The sequence below is a fragment of the Lynx rufus genome, unplaced genomic scaffold (genome assembly GCF_022079265.1).
Source record: "Lynx rufus isolate CCGP_SWC_20201006 ecotype Redwood Valley unplaced genomic scaffold, mLynRuf1.p SCAF_13, whole genome shotgun sequence".
NCBI lineage: Eukaryota > Metazoa > Chordata > Mammalia > Carnivora > Felidae > Lynx > Lynx rufus.
Window position 1 is genome coordinate 46,356,219 of NW_025814827.1, and position 20,730 is coordinate 46,376,948.

At 50.1% G+C, this 20,730-nt stretch overlaps 3 protein-coding genes across 6 annotated transcripts; all 3 read right to left on the minus strand.

The window, feature by feature from the left end:
* Positions 1-242: 242 nt before the first annotated feature.
* LOC124508875 (granzyme H-like) lies at positions 243-3,537 on the minus strand. 4 transcript variants are annotated; one of them, XM_047075558.1, is made up of 5 exons: positions 3,280-3,537; positions 2,047-2,207; positions 1,405-1,540; positions 944-1,201; positions 243-515 (listed from the first exon to the last, which is right to left on the minus strand). In XM_047075558.1, exons 2-5 carry the CDS (start codon positions 2,145-2,147, stop codon positions 360-362), a joined length of 651 nt encoding a protein of 216 aa, XP_046931514.1. In that variant the 5' UTR covers positions 2,148-2,207; positions 3,280-3,537; the 3' UTR covers positions 243-359. The 4 variants fall into 4 exon arrangements, with proteins under 4 accessions (XP_046931514.1, XP_046931512.1, XP_046931513.1 ...); XM_047075556.1 differs by having other exon boundaries at positions 2,047-2,233; positions 3,280-3,536; XM_047075557.1 differs by having other exon boundaries at positions 2,047-2,194; positions 3,280-3,534.
* Positions 3,538-5,163: 1,626 nt separating this feature from the next.
* On the minus strand, positions 5,164-7,984 carry LOC124508204 (mast cell protease 1A-like). The gene is made up of 5 exons (XM_047074621.1): positions 7,903-7,984; positions 6,617-6,767; positions 6,252-6,387; positions 5,794-6,057; positions 5,164-5,436 (listed from the first exon to the last, which is right to left on the minus strand). The coding sequence occupies exons 1-5, from the start codon at positions 7,955-7,957 to the stop codon at positions 5,164-5,166; spliced, it is 879 nt and encodes a 292-aa protein (XP_046930577.1). The 5' UTR covers positions 7,958-7,984.
* An 8,641-nt stretch (positions 7,985-16,625) lies between these two features.
* On the minus strand, positions 16,626-20,217 carry LOC124508205 (granzyme B(G,H)-like). The gene is made up of 5 exons (XM_047074623.1): positions 20,080-20,217; positions 18,356-18,503; positions 17,766-17,901; positions 17,305-17,562; positions 16,626-16,822 (listed from the first exon to the last, which is right to left on the minus strand). The coding sequence occupies exons 1-5, from the start codon at positions 20,132-20,134 to the stop codon at positions 16,652-16,654; spliced, it is 768 nt and encodes a 255-aa protein (XP_046930579.1). The 5' UTR covers positions 20,135-20,217; the 3' UTR covers positions 16,626-16,651.
* Between the last annotated feature and the right edge of the window lie 513 nt (positions 20,218-20,730).

The window sequence follows — 20,730 nt, forward strand, 5'->3', positions numbered from 1 at the left end:
TTTTGGGGAGAGAGGATTGTCCTTTTATAACAGAGTTTAGGCTGAACCCTTGCAGAGGGCTAAGCCCCCAAGAGGTGTTATTGAGAAACTGATGAGAAACTATGCAGCAAAGGGTTTAGGGAGGACCAAGGGCTGGGGGAGAAAGGAGAAAGCAAAACCTGGAATTGACAGCAGAAAACTTCCTGGGGAAGTGTTGCTGCATATTGAAAGTGGTTCAGTGAATAAATAAGACCGCAGCCATACTCGCTCTAGAGATCTATTTATTATGACCCTGCAATGCCCACTCCCCATCCCCCGAGCCCCAAGGGGTTCTTGCCTCTGCCCCAGAAAAGGTGGCCAAGCACAGAGGACAGTTAGCCTCACGCCTGCTGAGAGAAGTGCTTCATTATTCTCTTTATCCAGGGCAGGAAGTGTGAGACCTTGTCGAAGACCCCTGGAGGTGTCCCATTCCCGTTTCCATAAGAGAAAGTCCCTTGGGCCACGTTGTTACACACGAGGGGTCCCCCAGAGTCCCCCTGTGGGCAGAGAGAGGAAGGACTGGGCTGGTGACCGCACTCCTGGTGGTCCTGCCCTCCCCACTGCCCTGGGGCTGGGGGTCTGTGTCAGGGGGCTGCATGGGAGATTGGGCCCTGGGCAGACCTTGTCCCCTCTCTCGGTCCCTGCACTCCATCCAGGCACTGACTGTTCTTTCCAGCACCACCCCGGCCAAACATTTCTCTCCAAACCTCAGGGAAACACAGGTGACAAGGCTGCTGTGAGAAGACTAAGCCTTCTTCCCCCAACAGGGGACCACTGGAAGGGGTGAGGAACTGAAGACTGGATTTGTAGACCCAGCTGCCCAGGCTCTCAGGCTGAGGCATGAAGGCACAGCCACTCCCATACCCCGGACATCCCTAGGTTCCTCAGCCCTGGGGCCTGTCTAGGTAGATGCTGGAAGCCTGACCTTGAAGCTGGTCTTCATCTTCTTCGGGTCTCCTACACAGATCTGGGTGGCCCCCATGTAATAGCCACGGAAGCGGGATCTGCACTCCCGATCCTCCTGCACGATCAGCTCTACCTCCTGCAGAGTGGTTGCTAGAGTGCCCATGGCCATGCGTCCCCAGCCGGCCACACTGCACACCTGTCCCGGCCTCACCCGGTCCTTGCCTTTGGGCAGGCCCAGGGGCCTCACAGCTGCAGTCAGCTTGGCCTTTTTCACCAGCTGATGGAAAGAAGCAACAGGGGCCAGCTCAGTCAGTGGTCTCTGGGCCCAGGTACTCTATGCGGCTGCCCTGTCTTCCTTCTCCCCTGAGCCACTGAGACTGGTCAGGTGGCCAGGCCAGGTATGAAGGAGGGGACAGGTCCCAGTGGGAGAGGAGACAATTTGGACCCAGGAGAGCGAGGGCAGTGGGGAGGTCTCCTTACCTGCAGTAACATGATGTCGTTGGAGTAGTTCTTTGGATTATAGTCTGGGTGGGGGATGGCTCTTCTCACGGGGATGATCTGCTGGGTCTTCTCCTGCTTCTTGATGTTGTGGGCCCCCAGGGTGATGTTGATGGAGCTGTGCGGAGAGCAGAGTGGGGCGTGGGGGTGTGGGGTCACAGGACACAGCTCTGCCCAGGAACCAGGAAGGGCAGGTGACAACCGGGGTGGGCAGGACTGGAGCCAAGGGGCACAGAGAGGTGACAGATGGCTCCTGGATTCTCTTTTTTTCAATGACACTGAGGGTAGGAGCTCTGGGAGCTCTCTTTTGCTCTCAAGTAATGTCATGAAATCACTGTGAGTTTGCATTTTGGTGCTAGGGCATGCTTCCGTCCTCCACTGCTGCTTTGTTTGCCTGGTGTGGTCCATCTCTTCTCCACTGTGCCGCTTACTCTCACATCTGATCCACCGACTCCAAAGCTCACCTGTCCTATGTGTCAGCCTTTCTCTGCCCCAGCCACACTCTCAGCTGGCTCCTTTGATGAGCTCTCATAGGCTTGAGTGACCAGGAGCCTCGGATGGCCCCCTGGGCTGCAGCCCTGGGGGGGAAGGGCAGGGGTCCCCCTAGGGGTCTTTGCCCCTCACCTTCCCAAGCAGTGAGCAGCCGTCAGAACAAAGTCCTCGTTCACAAGGGTACCGCCGCACCTCTTCTTGCTGTTCCCGACGAGAAACTGAACAAATACCATGTAGGGCCGAGAGTGGGGCTTGGCCTCATGGCCCCCGATGATCTCCTCTGAAAGAAAAGGCTGGTGGATGGGGTGACTGGGGACAGCTGTGGTCAGGAGGGAAAGAGTAAGAAGGCGGTGACTGATGGTCTTCTCAGGTTCTCCTTGTAGCCGGAGGACCTTTCCTGAACCTCATGCCTCAAAACCCCCCTGAGAAGGGACAGTGCTTGTTCTCCACATCCTATTTCAGACAAGTGTGTGGGGGAGGTAAGATCTACCTTCAAGATGGTAGAATCTCAGAGGATCGTGGACAGGACTCCCCTGATGCCTTCTTTCTCAGTGAGTCCCCCCGGGCCCGTCTGAGCCTCTGCTAACATCCTGATGGGTGCCATTTTCTAATAAGCTACCTATGGCCTTATGGAGTTGGATTCTCTAATATCCTCATGTTCCAGGGCCTCGCACATCCTAAGGTGTCAGTAGACGTTTTTAAGTTGCATGAATGAACAGCTTTCAATTAGCATTTGGCTGAGGTTGGATGGAGAGATAGGGCTGGTGGGATTCAAGGCCGCAGGAATCAGGGAGGGCATCGGCAAAGACAGTGGAGCAGCCAAGGGCCTAGGAAGGCAGGGGTGGGTGGCACTGACAATGGGTTACACGGGCCTGGGACTGAGGTAGGGGTACAGTCATCTAGCTGCTGCTGAGATCACCCTCCATGGGCAGGATGGAGCAGGTGGAGAGCACTGAGAAATTTAATTGGCTTTTAAAGCTGAGTCCAGGGACAACACCCTCTACTGCAGCTGGTTGGTCTGAGCTTACCTTTCCTGGGTTGGAGCGAGCAATTTCAATGCCTGTCTTTTGTAGTTTCATATCTCCTACCAAATGTCTTTCTACAAACAACCCACTTTCCAAGCCATAAGAGAGAGGCTAACCCCTACCAAACCTTCTAGGGAGTACCCTTCCTGCTGGCCATCCTTGTTGAGTGTGTCTGTCGAGCATCAGACCTGTCAGTCTTGGTTTGAGATAGGAGCTGGGGCTCAGAAAATTCCTGGGCTCAAAGGAGGACAATCCAGGGCCACACTGGGCAGAAGGGTCAGGACTTACAGGGGGCTTTGTGGGATGGGCTCAGGCCTCTGGAATGGGGCTGGTCACTCACCTGTCCTGGCCTCAAGGGGCAGCAGAAGGGCCAGCAAAAGCAGAAGTGGTTGCATCTTCCCTGAAGTTCTGCCCAGGTCAGAGCAGCCTGTCTTTCTTCCTTCCAGAAGTGAAGCCCCGAGGGGAATGAAGGACAGGTGGCTCACTGACCGTCTAGGCCTCCTCGACTTGTGTTCCTGTAGAGCTGGGCGTCGTCATACAAAGTGGTTTTCTTGGGCTGGGTGACAACGGTACTGCCTCCACACTTGCACTCCCACTGCTGAGTCACGAGGTGAACGTGAGAAGAAATAACAAGAAAGTGATGGCTGGGACTGCAGCCCGCAGAAGGGCTGGTACCTCAGAAGCCACTCGGTGACTAAATCGAGACAAAAATGTCTTTATTTCCTGGCTCTTGGCTCTTTTTCCATTCTGAGGAAACCGTGAATAATAACTGAGCTAGCTGGGTGTGGGGACATGAGAGGCATGGCTCCTGAGCTTGAGATGCTGATGGTCACCAGGGGCAGACCAAGAATCTGCGCTGAGTGTACCTTTCCCCTCAGTCTAAGCACACTCATCAATGGCAGACATTCAGCAAACCGCTTCTTTTCAGGCTGCCTTCACTTAGGTGGGGGTTTCATTTTATTTTTTTGTTATTGTTTGCTTAAATGTTAACTTCTTTTGAGAGGGAGAGAGAGTGAGTGGAGGAGGGGCAGAGAGTGAGGGAGAGAGAGAGAGAGAGAGAGAGAGAGAGAGAGAGAGAGAGAGAGAGAGATCCAGGCAGGCTTTGGGCTGTCAGCAAGGATCAGGACTGTGAGATCCTGACCTGAGCCGAAATGAAGGGTCAGATGCTTAACCACCTGAGCCACCCAGGTACCCCTGAGGTGGGTGTTTTTAATTTTTTTTTATGTTTATTTATTTTTGATGGAGAGAGACAGAGCCTGAATGGGGAAGGGGCAGATAGAGAGGGAGACACATTATCCACAGCAGGCTGTCAGCACAGAGCCTGATGTGGGGCTCAAACTCATGAGCAATGATATCGTGACCTGAGCCCAAGTCGCCCACTTAACTGACTGAGCCACCCAGGAGCCCCTAAGGTGGGTGTTTTTATATGAGACTTAGTGATGGTTGAAAAATGGGAGAAAAAGTTTACTTGATAAGCTGTAAGCTCTAGGACACCTTTGAAATAATAGGATACCTTTGAAACACAACTTTTTATTATAATTTTCCTTTGGAGACACACACGTACACACACACACACACACGCACGCACGCATGCACACACATGCGAATCAGTGTGAGGTGGGAAGAGGCTGGATTAGACCAAGATGGAAGAGCACCTGAAGGTCATTCAAGCCCATGGAAGATGGGTTGCAGCACACCAGAGGGTGCGACCATGGCAAGGCTGTGACAGGCACTCGGGCTAGGCTGGGAGTACCGAAGGGTCCTCTTGAAACTTCTCAGGCTCCAAGCTGCCACCCTGATTTGGGGAGGGAGTGCTGCATGGGGAGAGCTACAGCTCTCCAGAATCTTCTCTCCCATTTCTCTTAGGGTGGAGAAGTGGCCCCCTATCTCAGAGCTTCCGAGGTGGTCCTCCTTCCAAATGGATTTCTTTATGTTGCCATATTGAGGTAGGATGGGGTGGGAGTGTAGGTGTGGGAGGAGGTAGAGGGCAATATGGATGAGACAGAAGGGTGCTCTAGAAGAGGGTCATTTTTCCCGGGACAGTGTCTCCCTTTTCCCGACAGAGCTAACAGTCAGCCTGGCAGGGGGCTGTGGCTCTGGGAGGTGTATTTGGAAGAAGCCGGGTCTCAGTGCAGCAAAACTTTTTATTCTAGAGAATGTGAACCAATGGTCGCCATAACGAATGAATGTTGTTTTGGTGAATAAGGGAGGAATCTAATTTCCACTAGAGATGGAAGTTTATTAAGTCCCTGGCGGCCTCCTCTCCACCCCCTTTGCCCAGTGCAGTTCTGGCCTCTGCCCCAGAGAAGGTGGATGGATTGATCCTGGAGGCGTCTGAGTCTGGTCCCGGTGGGCTGAAGTGTCTCATTATTTTTTCTATCCAGTGCATAAAGCCTGAAATCCTGGTGTAGACAAGTGGAGGTGTCCCACAGTGTTTTACACAGGAGACAATGCCCTGGGCCACATTGTTGCACACAAGGGGGCCTCCGGAGTCTCCCTGTGGGCAGAGGGAGGAAAGGCTGAGCCAACCCTTCTTTGGTCCTGCCTCCCTGCTGTCCCTGGGGATAGGTGGTCTCTGTTAGGGGGCTGTGGGTGAGATCAGGGCCAGGGTAGGCCTGTGGCCTCACCTGGTCCTGGGGTTCCAGCCTGGTCCTTACACTCCCTTCCCTCTTCTCCCTCAGAAAACCTCTGCCCATAAGGAGCTGTGGGACAGTCTCTCACCCCTGCTACAGACACAGGGCCAGAGATGGGTTTGGATGAAAAGGCTGAAGACAGGGATATGGCTAGTTCTCACTGCCTCTTCTCAAAGCGCGGCTGTCCCAGGGCTGGGCATGGACAGTACTGGGGATCTCACCTGAAGGGCAGACTTCTTCCTTCTTGGGTTCCCCACACACATCTGGGTGGCGGGGTTATACAGGTGATTGTAGTGTGACATGCATTGCTCATCCTTCTGGATTTCAAGCTCTACCTCATGCAGTTTCTCTGCCCCAGAGGAGCTGTCCATTCTGAATTGTCCCCAGCCAGCCACACTGCACACCGTCCCTGGTCTCACCCTCACATTCCTTTTGGGCAGCTTGATGGGCCTCACGCTGGCATCCAGGCGGGCCTTTCTTGACAGCTGAGTGCCGGAGGAAAGGTATTGTAATCTACCGATAGTCACAAAGAGCCCCGGGACAGTCATGGCATTGCCATCTTCACAGCCCCGGGTCAAGTGGAAGGTCATACTGGGAAGGAGGGAGAAGAATGAGGTCCCAGGGAATGCAAAGCCCCCAGGAATAAAGTGCACAAGAACCAGTGGAGCGAGGGCCCTACCTGCAGTAACATGATGTCATTGAGGAAGGTTTCAGAAGTGTAGCCTGAGGGGCGGATGATTTCTCTCACAGGGATGGTCTGCTGGGTCCTCTCCTTCTTCTTGATGTTGTGGGCCCCCAGCGTCACAGTCATGAGGCTGCACACAGAGCAGGGTGGGGAGTGGGGTGACAGGAGGTACAGCCTCAAAGCCGTGGAAGGAACAGGACAGGACAGGAATTGGAGAGTAATTATAGGCAATGGGGCCCTGGGGCTGAGCATCTCCGTGCCCTCTGCTTCTTGGCAGCCCAGGCTGGGCGGAAGTTAACTTCACAGTTAACACCTGAGAGGTGTCACAGAAGGGCGGGATTCCAGGCGTCCCTTTTTACCTTCCCCAGCAGTGAGCTGCTGTTAGTACAAAGTCCTCACGTACAAGGAAACCCCCGCACTGTTTCCAGGTTTTGTCTGGTTTGTAGATCCGGAGAAATGCCATGTAGGGACGAGAATGAGGGTTGGCTTCATGGCCCCCGATTATTTTCCCTGAAAGAAAAATTCTACCCTGCCTGCTGTGCTCATGAAGCCAAAGGCTGGATGCAGAGAAACTGCGGCAGGTGGGAGTCGGGGTGGTGGAGAGCGCAGTCCCTAGTAGCCAGCACCAACCCAGAAGGCTTCCTTGGGCAGCCTTCCTGGCTTGCTACATGACCCGTGAGACTCACATCTTCCCTCTGACAAAGAGCAGAGGAGCCCTTGTTCCTTATTTCCTGCTGCAGACACATAGGGTGGCAGACAGAATTTGCATTTGGAGCAAGCAGTGAAATCCCCATGGATCCTGGAAAATCCTTTCCCTGAATGTGCCTACGTCCTCTCTCCCCTTTTGTTTCCCAGACCTTAATGAACTGCTCCTCGTTTGTCATGTTTGGAACATGAGCTCAAAATGCTCATGTTGTATTGTGGGTTGCGTTTGATCTTTGCCAGAGCCCTGCACGTAGTAGGTCTCAGTAAATGTCTTGGCCGCCTGAAACAATGGTTCTCGATGAGCCTCTCGATGAGGGCTGGTCATGGTTCTAAGTAGCAGGGAATACGGGGCCTGCCAAAGCCATTGTGCCCATTGTGACTGACAAATTACCAGAGGGAACTTGAAACAAAAATGGTCCAACGTAAGTGTTATGGGGACCAGGACGCCACCAACTGTGAGATCAACTGGGTCCTCGACTTCTTTCATGGACAGCATAAGAATGCCAAAGCTTGGAGAAACGAGTGAAGGTTGAGGGTAGATTTTAACACCTTGGGTTAGAAAGTTAGCGGGCGTTACTTTGACTACAGAAGCCGGTCCCCTTCTCCAAGCTGCCCTTTCCTGAGGCATTACTCATTTCTCATTCCTACCTTCCAACCTTCTTTCAGATGCCTTTGCAAAAGAACCCAATTTCCATATGACTAGGTTAGGACCTGGGAAGGGGATGGTACCCACGGGCCCTCCTGGGGATCAGCCCCCTGCCCTGCCATTCCTGCTGAGTGTTCATCCCGCTTCAGATCTGCCCGTCTCTGAGTGAGGTGGGCAGATCTGATGCGGGATGAACACTCAGCAGGGCTTGGATGTGCCTGAGTGTAGCATGTAGGCAGGGCTGTGCCACGGTGGGATGGGGCTGGGCTTCTGCTGGTGGGGACAGTCACTCACCCGCTTCAGCCTTGGAGGCCAGAAGAAAGGTCAGCAAGAGCAGGAGCGGCTGCATCTTCTCAAGAAGGCTGCCTAGGTCGGAGCTGCTGGTGCCTCGTCCTAGTGTCCTCTCCCTGGTGTTCTTCTCTGGTGTTGTGGTATTCATCACATAAGGCTCCTCCCTCTGAGTGCCTCCTACTGCTGTCTGATCAAGTCCTGGACTGAGTGAAATAACTTATCAGTCACCCTATTGGTATCCGTAGCTCTTGACCACACCAGCTGAAAACAGGAACCACAGGCTAGAGATGGGGTGGTTAAAAATGTCCCATCAGAGAGCAGCAAGTCCCTGAGCTGCAGAAATCTGAGCTTCATGATGATAGATCCAAGATGTTTCCTCTTCCTTGGCTCTCTTTAGCCCATCAGGACGATCTTTTACGGAGGCCCCTTTCGAGTGAGACTCAGGGGTATTGGGGGTGAGATTCCCTGCTTCTGGTGGAGGAGACAAAATCATCGGTGACCTGATAAGGATGGTAAAGGCCATGGCTAGAGAGATGGACAGAATGAATGCTGTGGGAGTCATGTTGAAGAGGGCTTGGTCCAGTTACTAAAGAACTGAGTGGTTTAAAACAACAGCAGTGACACCACCACCACGACCACAACCACCACCACCATTTATTTTTTCCATGAATCTGCAAGTTGGTCAGGGTTTAGCATGGAGAGCTCCCCTTTGCTCCCCTTGGTGTCAGGAGAGGCTTGAAGGTTGGAGGCTGGGATCACCTGAAGGCTCAGTTGGCACCTGAAGGTGCCAGTGGTTGGTGCTGGTTGTCTACTGGCATGTCAGCTCCTCTCCATGAGGTCCTCTCATGTAGTCTTTGCATGGGCTTGTTTAGTCTTCCTTGCAACGTGATGGTTGGCTTTCCCAGAGGGAGGATGTCTCCCAAATCAAGCCAGGCAGAAGCTGTGTTCTTTCTTTACCAGACTTCGAAGTCATACGGCATCCATTCTACTAAATTCAGCTTCTTGGGGCAATCAAAAGCCTCCACCCATATTAAAAAGGAAGGGGCATAGAACCCACTTCTGAGGGGGAGGAGTGTTTCAGTCATGTCAGAAGAGCCTGCGGGATGGGAGACATACAATGTCAGTCATAGTAAAGGACAATCTGCCACACGACTTTAGGGGCAGGTGGAGTTGGTCAGAGGACTTGAAACCACTGATTGGTTTCAGGTTGTAAGTCGAGGTTATAGCCTTTGGACAGATTGGGGCCTGCTCTGTCGAAACCAAGTGTATTGAGGATGGAAGAGAGCTGGGTCTCTGAAACGAATTCCTGATAGTGTGTGAAGTGGCAATGAGTGCCAGGGAGCTAGAACAGGACCCTCACACCACTGTCTGGAGACCTATATTCTCATATCCTTGTAGTATTTGCTCAATAAGTTCTTCTGATGGTCTCTCCATAATGGATAACAAGAAGGGAGTCACGGAATTGAAAATATTGTTGCTTCTAAACATGTTGATCCCAGTTCTCTTGAGAAGCAATAAAGTCAACAGTGACTCTGGCTGGTGGGGAGCCAGAGTGAACCAAAAGACGGCTTTCAAGCCCCTGCGAGGTGGGGAAGGTGGCCACACCAGGCTTCCTATGCGGACACCCTCCCCCTTATCCCTCATGGGCTTGGATGCCCTGCACTGGGCAGTCCAGCTTGGGATGGCAGAATAAACGTGAGGTGAGGAGGGCAGCCCAGCTCGGGAAGTAGACACCTAAGTGCTGTGAGGGGGACATTCACATCAGGGACTGGCCTAGTAGGTGGTATCAGAGCTCAAGGAGGCAGACAGGGGCCTCCACTGAGGGGGCAGTCTGGCGCAATTCATCAGAGCAGTTGGGTTTAGTGAGGTTTGCATTGGCAGGAAGGGGTTGCCTTTAAAAGGGAAACAGCATATGCCAAGGGCAAGGCTTTTTTTTTTTTTTAAATTTGTGTAGCAAGGTGTATATTTTTTTGTCTATAATTTTACTTTCATCTTATCTATGCCTGTATATTTAAAATGTATCTCTTGTAACTAGTACAAAATTCGGTCTGGCATTTCTTAGCTAGACTAACAATCTCTGCCCTTTAATTAGAGTATTCAATCTCTCTTTATGTTTAACGGAGCTGCTGATAGGGTTGGTTGAAGAATATCTTATTGATAGTGATTTGTATTGGTGTGACTTAGTCTTTGTTTTTTTGTTCTTCTTTTTCTGCCCTCTTTTGTTGTGTTCCATTTTGTCCTCTTTGTTGGCTTTTATTTATACCTGTATATTTTATCTTATTTACCCTAGGATTACAATACGACTCCTCACGTATCACAGTCTCTACTTTGAATTGATGTTATGCCACTGCACATAAGAACGATGTCTCTCCGTTTAACTGCCCTCCCACCATTTGAGTTATTTTTGTCATACATTTTACAATATGCCATAATCCCTAAAGCATTCTTGCCTAAAGTAATCAATAATCTTTAAAAGAAATTTACATAAAAGCTTTTATATTTAGTCACATTTCCCACTTTTATTTCTCTTTTTCCCTTCCTGCTTTCAACGGGATCATTTCCCTTTAGCCTAAAGAACTTCTTTTAGTGCTCTTTGCAAAGCAGTTCTGATGGCAACAGTTCTCTTACCATTGTTTTCCTGAAAATGTCTTCATTTTGCCTTTACTTTATTTTTTTAAAATTTTTAAAATTTAATTTATTTTTTTAATTTATGTCCAAGTTAGTTAGCGTGTAGTGCAACAATGATTTCAGGAGTAGACTCTTTAATGCCCCTTACCCATTTAGTCCCTCCCCCCTCCCACAACCCCTCTAGCAACCCTCTGTTTGTTTTCCGTATTTAAGACTCTCTCATGTTTTTTCCCACTCCCTGTTTTTATATTATTTTTGCTTCCTTTCCCTTACGTTCATCTGTTTTGTGTCTTAAAGTCCTCATATGAGTGAAGTCATATGATGTTCGTCTTTCTCTGACTGACTACTTTCGCTTAGCATAATACCCTCTAGTTCCATCTGTGTAGTTGCAAATGGCAAGATTTCATTCTTTTTGATTGCCGAGTAATAACTCCGTTGTGTATATGTACCACATCTTCTTTATCCATTCCTCCGTCGGTGGACATTTGGGCTCCTTCCACACCTTGGCTATTGTTGATAGTGCTGCTATAAACATTGGGATGCATGTGCCTCTTTGAAACAACATACCTGTATCCCTTGGATAAATAACCTAGTAGTGCAATTGCTGGGTTGTAGGGTGGTTCTATATTTAACTTTTTGGGGAATTTCCATACTGTTTTCCAGAGTGGCCGCACCAGCTTGCATTCCCACCAGCAGTGCAAAAGAGATCCTTTCTCCACATCCTTGCCAACGTCTGTCGTTGCCTGAGTTGTTAATGTTAGCCATTCTGACAGGTGTGAGGTGGTATCTCATTGTGGTTTTGATTTGTATTTCCCTGATGATGAGTGATGTTGAGCATTTTTTTCATGTGTCGGTTGGCCGTCTGGATGTCTTCTTTGGAGAAGTGTCTATTCATGTCTTTTGCCAATTTCTTCACTGGATTGTTTGTTTTTGTTTCATTGATTGTTTGTTTCACTGGATTGGTGTTGAGTTTGATAAGTTCTTCATGGGTATTGGATACTGACCCTTTATCTGATATGTCGTTTGCAAATATCTTCTCCCATTCTGTCGGTTGCCTTTTACTTTTGCTGATCATTTCCTTCACTGTGCAGAAGCTTTTTATTTTGATGAGGTCCCAATAGTTCATTTTTGCTTTTGTTTCCCTTGCCCCCGGAGACGTGTTGATAAAGAAGTTGCTGTGGCCAAGGTCAGAGAGGTTTTTGCCTGCATTCTCCTCGAGGATTTTGATGGCTTCCTGTCTTACATTGAGGTCTTTCATCCACTTTGAGTTCATTTTTGTGTCTGGTGTAAGAAAGTGGTCCAGGTTCATTCTCCTGCATGTCACTGTCCAGTTTTCCCAGCACCACTTGCTGAAGAGATTGTCTTTATTCCATTGGGTATTCTTTCCTGCTCTGTCAAAGATGAGTTGGCCATACGTTTGTGGGTCCATTTCTGGGATCTCTATTCTGTTCCATCGATCTGAATGTCGGTTCTTGTGCCAGTACCATACTATCTTGATGATTACAGCTTCGGAATACAGCTTGAAGCCCAGGACTGTGAAGCCTCCCACTTTGGTTCTTTTTCAAGATTGCTTTGGCTATTCAGGGTCTTTTCTGGTTCCACACAAAGTTTAGGATTGTTTGTTCTAGCTCTGTAAAGAATGCTGGTGTTATTTTGATAGGGATTGCATTGAATATGTAGATTGCTTTGGGTAGTATCGACATTTTAACAATATTTGTTCTTCCTATCCAGGAGCATGGAATCTTTTTCCATTTCTTTGTGTCTTCTTCAAGTTCTTTCATAAGCTTTCTGTAGTTTTCAATGTATAGATTTTTCACCTCTTTGGTTAGATATATTCCTAGGTACTTCATGGTTTTTGGTGCAGTTGTAATTGGGATGGATTCCTTGATTTCTCTTTCTGTTGCTTCATTGTTGGTGTATAAGAATGCAAGCGATTTATGTGCATTGGTTTTATTTCCTGCGACTTTGCTGAACTCATGGATCAGTTCTAGCAGTTTTTTGGTGGAATCTTTAGGGTTTTCCATATAGAGTACCATGTCATCTGCAAAGAGTGAAAGTTTGACCTCCTCCTGGCCGATTTGGGTGCCTTTTATTTCTTTGTGTTGTCTGATTGCTGAGGCTAAGCCTTCCAATACTATGTTGAATAACAGTCATTTTGCCCGTACTTTTAATGATATTTTCACTGGATCTAGAGTTCCAGGTTGAATTCTAGAAATACGTTGCCTGTTTCTTTTTTTTCCCTTCAACTGTTTAAAAAATGTTATTTGACTGTCTTCTAACTTCTATTATTATCTGGAAGAAGCTCGTTGTTATGCTTCTTGTTTCCTGTAAAGTAGTGTATCTTCTTTTCCCCTCTACTTTCATTTTTTGATCTTTATCAGATACCAATTTGACTATTATGTGCTTAGATGTGGCTTTCCTTGTCCTACCTGAGACTCACTGAAGTTCCTGACTCTGGGGATGAGAAATGCCATCCAGCAATAGGCCTGTGATGAAAAGGAAGCCATGGCTGCCCTTATCTTGTGGTGAAATATGTTGGGTGGTCAAAAGCAGTGTTGTGTGCGATACAGATTGGTAATAAAGCTGTAAGTTCTCTAAGTCCACAAAGTGTGGTAATGGAAGGCCGAGCCATCCCAATGCCCATCCCTGAAACAAATGAGCAAGGTTTGGCATTCCTCAGGCCTATCCCCCACCAGAAGCTGGCTTTGCATTTCTCTCTCCAGTCACACTGGGGCCTGACTCTTCTGGTGGGTGTGTGGGGAAAGAAGGGTAGTGAAGTGAAAGGAGATCTTGGGGATGAGGGGCACTTCCTTGAGGTCTTTACAGAGTTAATTTATTTTGTTTTATTTCTTAATTTTCATCACAGAGATTTTAAGCAAGGGAAGAATTGTTTCCTCTGAGTTGGGGGTTGAGGGATATTTCCCCAGACAAAGGAGATTTGAAGGAATTGGCATGTTAAGGTGCTCACCTACTTGCATCCGAATGTGCCCATGAATAGACTGCAGCTTTACCAAGGCAGATGTTTTGAATACTTGTCAAGGAATGGCTGCCACAGGAGCCTAGAGGCTTTTTCTCCAGGGAGGTGTCTGAGCAGAAGCTCATCTTTTGTTCAGGGTTGCTGATAATTCATCACAGACTGGGCATTAGAAAACATGTCAGGCTTCTTTTTAGAAAAATTAAAAAAGATGTTTATTTATTTTGAGAGAGAGAGAGAGAGAGAGAGAGAGAATCCCAAGCAGGCTCCATGCTGTCAGTGCAGAGCCCAACTTGGGGCTCGATCTCATGAACCTGAAGTCATGACCCGAGCCAGAATCAAGAACTGGACTCTTAACCAACTGAGCCACCCAGGCACCCCCGTCGTGTAAGGCTTCTTCCTGGCCTGGCTGTCAGGAGGCCTGGGTTCAGTCCAGGTTCTGTCCTAACTCTGGTCCCTTTAGTCAGTTATGATCTGTTTCTGGTACTTTGTCTCTCCCTCATCTCTTGAGGGAGGATGAGAGACTACAGCAAGTGTTCTCAAGCTTGTTTTAAACCACAGAACCATTTCCTCAAAGCAGCTGTACTATGTGAACTGAATATGCAGGTGGCTGGGCAACTTTAAAGAATACTATTTTTAATTTTGCTTTCTGCATTTTCCTTTTTGTCTTTTCCTTTTTTTTCTTTAACTTTATTTATTTTGAGAGAGAGAGAGAGAGAGAGAGAGAGAGAGAGAGAGAGAACAAGTGGGGGAGGGGCATAGAGAAGGAGAAACAGAATCCCGAGCTGGCTCTGTACCATCCATGCAGAGCACGATGTGGGACTCAAACTCATGAACCCACGAATCGTGAGGTCATGACCTGCGCAGAGATCAAGAGTCAGACACTTAACTGATAGTGCCACCCAGGCGCCCCTCTTTTTGTCTCTGTTAATCAAGGAACCAGGTCCTTAGTATGCGTTCGATGCAGGGGTTTTTTTTTAGCTCCAAATCAGAAGCTGTATGATCTCATCGCTCTTCCCTTGCAAAAGTACTCGAGGTCGTTAAAAGATTGTGTTGCTTCAGGCTTTGTGCATAAGATGTGAAAGGGCATGCCTTTGAGGGTTACGTGATCCCAGAGTGTTTACCCCATGTCACAAAAGAGGATGGTGTTGTGTATTTTTGGTGCAGGTTTTTTGGTGCAGGCTAAACCATCAGCCCAGAGCTGGGACCTTAGGCCCAGCTCCCAGGCAGTGCCCACACTAGTGGTAAGACCTTGGTGGTATGGCTCTTGCTGGTGTCTGGTGAGGTAAGCCCAGCATAGGGAGATCCTCGTTCAGCAAAAAATCACATCTAAGCCTCTATATCGTGGCCTCCAAGCCACAAACTACCAAATGTGGAAAAGTCTAGGCAGTCTTGGGGTCTGTGGATGCAACTACGTAACCATGGGCCTAAAGGGCAGTGGTGGTTCTCCATTTTTCCAGACCACGTGAGCCTCCCTGATTCTAGTTTGAGTCTGCACAGGAAGGGTCTTGCAGTCATGACTGGGATCGTTACTGGCCCGTCCAACTGGATGGGTGTTTAACTTAAGCTTAAATTGCCTTTGGGCAAATATATAATGTGGTTTTTTTCTACCATTTGAATCTATGCAATGACATTCATACCTGCTGCTTTTGAAGCAAATGTCCCCTAGGTATAGAGGGTGTTACAGTAAACAGAGTTTGGTAACTTCATGTCTAGACGCTAAATGACTAAAGTCATTTCCAAATCTATGCACTGCTGTTCTAGAGTCACATGTGATAATATTTATACAGACTGTGACCAGCAATAATAAAAAAGTACAAATTCTTGATTCAGGTGGACTTCCCATAGAGATATAGGCCGTGTGGACAGGTGTGAAGGAGGGAGAAGGGGTTAGATGATTCGGGTGAAATTCAACAGTGTCGGATTCACCTGGGCTCAAATGATAGAGCCTGCATTATGTTTCCTTCATGTCCCCAATCAATGCCTGACACTTAGTAAGTGCTCAATCAGCATTTGTTTATTGGTTGATGGAAAATATTGTGCTTTCCAGTCCTACTGCAGCGAAGAGCCCTTTCAAACTCAAAAGACTGATATAGCCCAGGGTAGCCAGCAGGGAGTCTCAGCCTAGAGGCTGGCAGTGACAAGAGGGACAGGTGGAGAGGGACTTAGGCTATGGAGTGACTAGACAGCCAGTGGACCCTGAGCACATGGGGCGACATTGGGCTGGATGTGAGGAGTTGAGCTGGCCCTTCCCAGGTGATCGATGGGGCCAAGGGTTCTGGAGAGCCACCTGCCAGCCCTGTCTTCCATGGACCCTGTCTGGTGCCCTCACAGGGCAGGGGCCTCTGATGCCCCTCTCTGTGAGGGCGTGGACTGGGCTGACATCTCAGTGGCGAGGCCCTGTTGGAACTCTGGGTGTTCTAGGTGGAAGGAATATGAGGAAGGGGCTGGCTCAGATCAGTGTTGTCTGGAGGGGGCAGGAGTTGTGGCCACTGAACACTCCCAGGGGTTTGGAGCACTCTGAGGTATGGAGAAGAAGGGGCAGCCAGGAGACTAGAGGCTGAGCTGGCCCCTGAGCTCAGAAGAGGTCAGGGAAGGGAACTCAGTCGAGATGAGGATCAAGAGCTACTCAAGGGACCCAGCCCCACTCTGTGCCAGCATCCTTGTTTGTGGGAGAGAAATGTCCTTCCACTTCCCAGTGGGGGACTATGTCCTTGGGCCACAGCCCAAGACTGGGCAAGCGTGGTTTCTAGGACCCATGTTGTTATCCTTCCTCCCTGCCAGAGAACACAGGGGAAAGAGGTAAGAACTTCACCCTGAGCTCCAGGACCAGAGAGGTTCATGCTTTCTCCTGATGGTGCCCAGCTTCAGCCCTGGCAGAAGGGCAGGCTCTGGGGAGACAGGTGTGGGTGAGAGGGAGCTGGAAGGAACTTTTCATGGGGTTGAGGGGGGAGGTGGGGGGAGGAGGAAGAAGAGCAAGCAGAAAACAGCAGAATTGTGTCACTGGCCTTCTAAGCACAGAGTGGATGCCAGGCAAAGAGGGTCGGTAAACACACACAAGAAACCAGCCCTTCACACTCAGTTGAGAGACATTTATTTGACAGCTGGTACCTTCCCTCCCACCCTCCCCAGTGTGATTCTAGATCAGCTTCAGAGCAAATAGTCTGGTTCCTGCAGGAAGAGGCCTCTCATCGTTTTCTTTATCCAGGGCAGGAAACTTGTGACTTTAGTGTAGGCCCGTGGAGATGCCCTATCTTTTAGTCCATAGGAGACGATGCCCTGAGCCACATTGTTACACAGGAGAGGGCCCCCAGAGTCCCCCTGTGGACGGAGATGGGGAAGGAGTGAGCCAGCTCTCCTGCTGTCCCTGCCCTCCCTGTGCCCACTCCTCAACCTCACCCCCCACGCCGCCCTCCCCAGCCCCTTTGAGAAGGGTGCTTTGCGTGGCCTTCACGGGAAGTCAGGAAGTCTGAGGTCAGGGCAGGCCTGGACATGTTCCCTGCTTCACTTCACCCCAGGTGGCAGCTCCCTCTCCTCCCCTGGTCCCAGATCCTCTGCTAGGGACTGCTGGCTTCACTCTCCTCTTTAGGCCCCCCTCCCCCAAAGCAGGTGGGCGGGGCTGCTCCTCAGCATGGAGGAGGAGCCCAGTACCCCAGGTGGGTGCCAGCTATGAGGAGCCCCCTGTTTTTCTCACCACTGCACGCCCAGGGCGCACAATTTTCTAACATCGGTGCCCTGGCACGGGGCAGAGTGCTGCCAATCCCTCCTTCTGGAGGAGCACTGCGTTTGGATCCATCGCTCACCTGAAAGGAAGACTTCTTTTCCTTTGGGTCTCCCACGCAGAGCTGAGTTTTGTGGTTGTAATAATTGGGGAAGCGGGATTTGCACTCCTGATCCTCCTGCACGATCAGCTCTACCTCCTGCAGTGTGTCTGGGTATCTTCCCGTGGCCACCCGTCCCCAGCCGGCCACACTGCACACCTGTCCCGGCCTCACCCGGTCCTTGCCTTTGGGCAGGCCCAGGGGCCTCACAGCTGCAGTCAGCTTGGCCTTTTTCACCAGCTGATGGAAAGAAGCAACAGGGGCCAGCTCAGTCAGTGGTCTCTGGGCCCAGGTACTCTATGTGGCTGCCCTGTCTTCCTTCTCCCCTGAGCCACTGAGACTGGTCAAGTGGCCAGGCCAGGTATGAAGGAGGGGACAGGTCCCAGTGGGAGAGGAGACAATGTGGACCCAGGAGAGCGAGGGCAGTGGGGAGGTCTCCTTACCTGCAGTAACATGATGTCGTTGGAGTAGTTCTTTGGATTATAGTCTGGGTGGGGGATGGCTCTTCTCACGGGGATGATCTGCTGGGTCTTCTCCTGCTTCTTGATGTTGTGGGCCCCCAGGGTGACGTTGATGGAGCTGCACGAGAGCAGAGTGGGGCGTGGGGGTGTGGGGTCACAGGACCTAGCCCAGGATCCATGAGGGCAGGTGGCAGCTGGGTGGGCAGGATTGGAGCCGAGGGGAAACTGAGGCAACAGAAGGGCCCAGGTTTGAGCTGTCTGTGCCTTCTGCTTCTCAGTAGCTGAGGTAGGATTCTGGAGCCGTTGCTGACCATGCCGGTGGTTCTCAGGGGACAGTTCCCCAGAGAAACGTGAAATTGCATGACTTTGCATTCAGAGGTCAATGCAGGCCCCAGCTCTTCAGCAATGCCCCTAGCTCCGGCCTCCCCTCTCCCCACAACGTACGGCCCTCCCTCACTCCCTTTCAGGAGCCCTCCTGACTCCCGTCTTCCTTGGAGCCCTGGGAGCTCCCATTGCAGAAGGCAGGGCTCCCCGCTGGGCTTTTCAGGGCTGTGCTGGCTGCTGCTCCTCACCTTCCCCAGCAGTGAGCGGCTGTCAGCACGAACTTCTCTTGTATCAGGAACCCACCACACTTACTGCACACCTCCCTATTCTGGATCCACAGATGTGCCATGTAGGGCCGGGAGTGGGGCTTGGCCTCATGTCCCCCGATGATCTCCCCTGAAGGAAAAATCTGTTCTGCTCCCGTGCACCCACTGAATCCACAGAGCAGGCGTGGCCTGGATCTGGGAGGGCCATGGAGGGGGCCTCAACTTCCTCCTCTGGGAAGGGGATGGGTAGTAGTCTTGGTCTGTGAATCTATCTTCTACATATAATTGGAGGTGAGCATACCTGTCTTTGGGATAGCCAAGTTCTAGAGGCTCCTGAAAACTCCTTTCCTGACTTTGCTTTGTTTCAACTGAGTTTCTAAGGCCCCTGTCATCCTGTGAAGTCTAGGATGTTGCTGCTTTTCCAGTGGCTAGGACTTAAGTTTAGGGATCTAGATGTTGTCTGACATAGTCTATTTGCTAGAGCATGACATGGAGCAGGTGCCTAGTAAGTGTTGGTTGGCTGCCTGAAGGCGTGGCTCCCCAGTGAGCCTCTTGGAGGAGGGTCGGTAGGGCTACTGCTGGTAGGATTCTGGAAAGCAGGGAAGTTTAGGTCTTCCAAGCTCATCTTTGAAAAAGGAGAGCCACAGCCTTCAACAAGTACAAAAAGATTGAGATCATACCGTGCATATTTTCAGAACACAATGCTATGAAACTTGAAATCAACCACAAGAAAAAATTTGGAAAGGTAACAAATACTTGGAGACTGAAGAACATCCTACTAAAGAATGAATGCGTTAACCAAGAAGTTAAAGAGGAAATTAAAAAGCTCATGGAAGCCAATGAAAATGATAACAACACAACCCAAAACCTCTGGGATGCAGCAAAGGCGGTCATAAGAGGAGAGTATATAGCAACCCAGGCCTTCTTAAAGAAGGAAGAAAGATCTCAGATACACAACCTAACCTTACGCCTTAAAGAGCTGGAAAAAGAACAACAAATAAAACCCCAAACCAGCAGAAGACAGGAAACAATAAAGATCAGAACAGAAATCAATGCTATTGAAACAAAAAAAAACCCCAGTAGAACTGATCAATGAAACCAGAAGCTGGTTCTTTGAAAGAATTAACAAAATTGATAAACCACTAGCCAGTTTGATAAAAAAGAAAAAGGAAAGGACCCAAATAAATGAAAGAGGAGAGCCACTAACACGCTGGGAAGAAAAGCAGAGCTGGAGAAAGGGATGAGGAGACTTGGGACAGAGCAAAGGCCACAGCAATCTTGTGGGGACAGTGATCCCACGAACTCTGGATGCAGCTGAGCCCCGGGCTTCTCTCCCGAGCAGATGCTTCAGGAAGCACCTGGCTCATCTCACTCGGAAGCCAGGCCTACTCTTCCCTTTGCAGGGGGATTTATTATGTTCTCTTCCAGTTCTCATCCTCTGCTAGGAATGTTCCATTTCCAGATGGCAAAGGTAGAGCCTGGGGAGGGGACAGTTTTCCCTGGCTCTTCTGGAGACCAGCCTTCTGCCCTGGCCATTCCTGCTGGTAGCTAATTCAGCATCATACTTGAGAGTGTGAGGCAGGATGAAGCCTGGGGTTCCGAATGTTCCTGGTGGATAGATGGATCAGGGGTGTGCAGAAGGGGCAGGAGAGCTCTACGCACGGTGGGATGGGGTCGGGCCTCTGAGGGTTGTGGTGGTCACTCACCTGCCTTTGCCCTAGAAGGCAGGAAAAAGACCAGTAGGAGCAGGAGAGGCTGCATCTTCCCAGGAAGGCTGCTCAGGTCGGAGATGCTGGTGCTTTCTCTGTGCTCTCTTTTAGCTCCCACCAGAGGAAGCGGGTGGAGATGGGCTCATTGACCTTGAACTCCCCTCTGGTTTTGTGGTGCTTCATCTTCGATGGCTTTCTACGAAAGCTTCCCTGCCCCCACTCCCTCTGTCTGATGGTGTTCCCTGGGTGGTTGTGTGAGAATCGTGCTGTGACCACATCAGAACCCACACCAGTTGACTCAGACCTGACCACTTGTTCCTCCCAGAATAGGAAACCAAAGGTACCAGGTTGGGGCTGAAGGTTGTGGTATCAACCTGTAGAGGTACTAGAGTCCAGAAACCTGAATCCCCAGTGATAAGACCACCAATGCCTCATTTCCATGCTGCTGCTAAGTTCATGAGGATAATTTCTTTAGTAGAAGTGTGTGTAGACCCTTGTCTGTATGCTCAAACGTATTAGAGATGTGTCTCCTTCCCTCAGAGGGCTGATGGTCTGGTGGAGGAGACAGAAACAGCAGTGATCAGGATCCAGTCTGGTAAGCGCCATGGTAGAGGGATACACAAGACGGTAAGAGGGCATGACTACTAC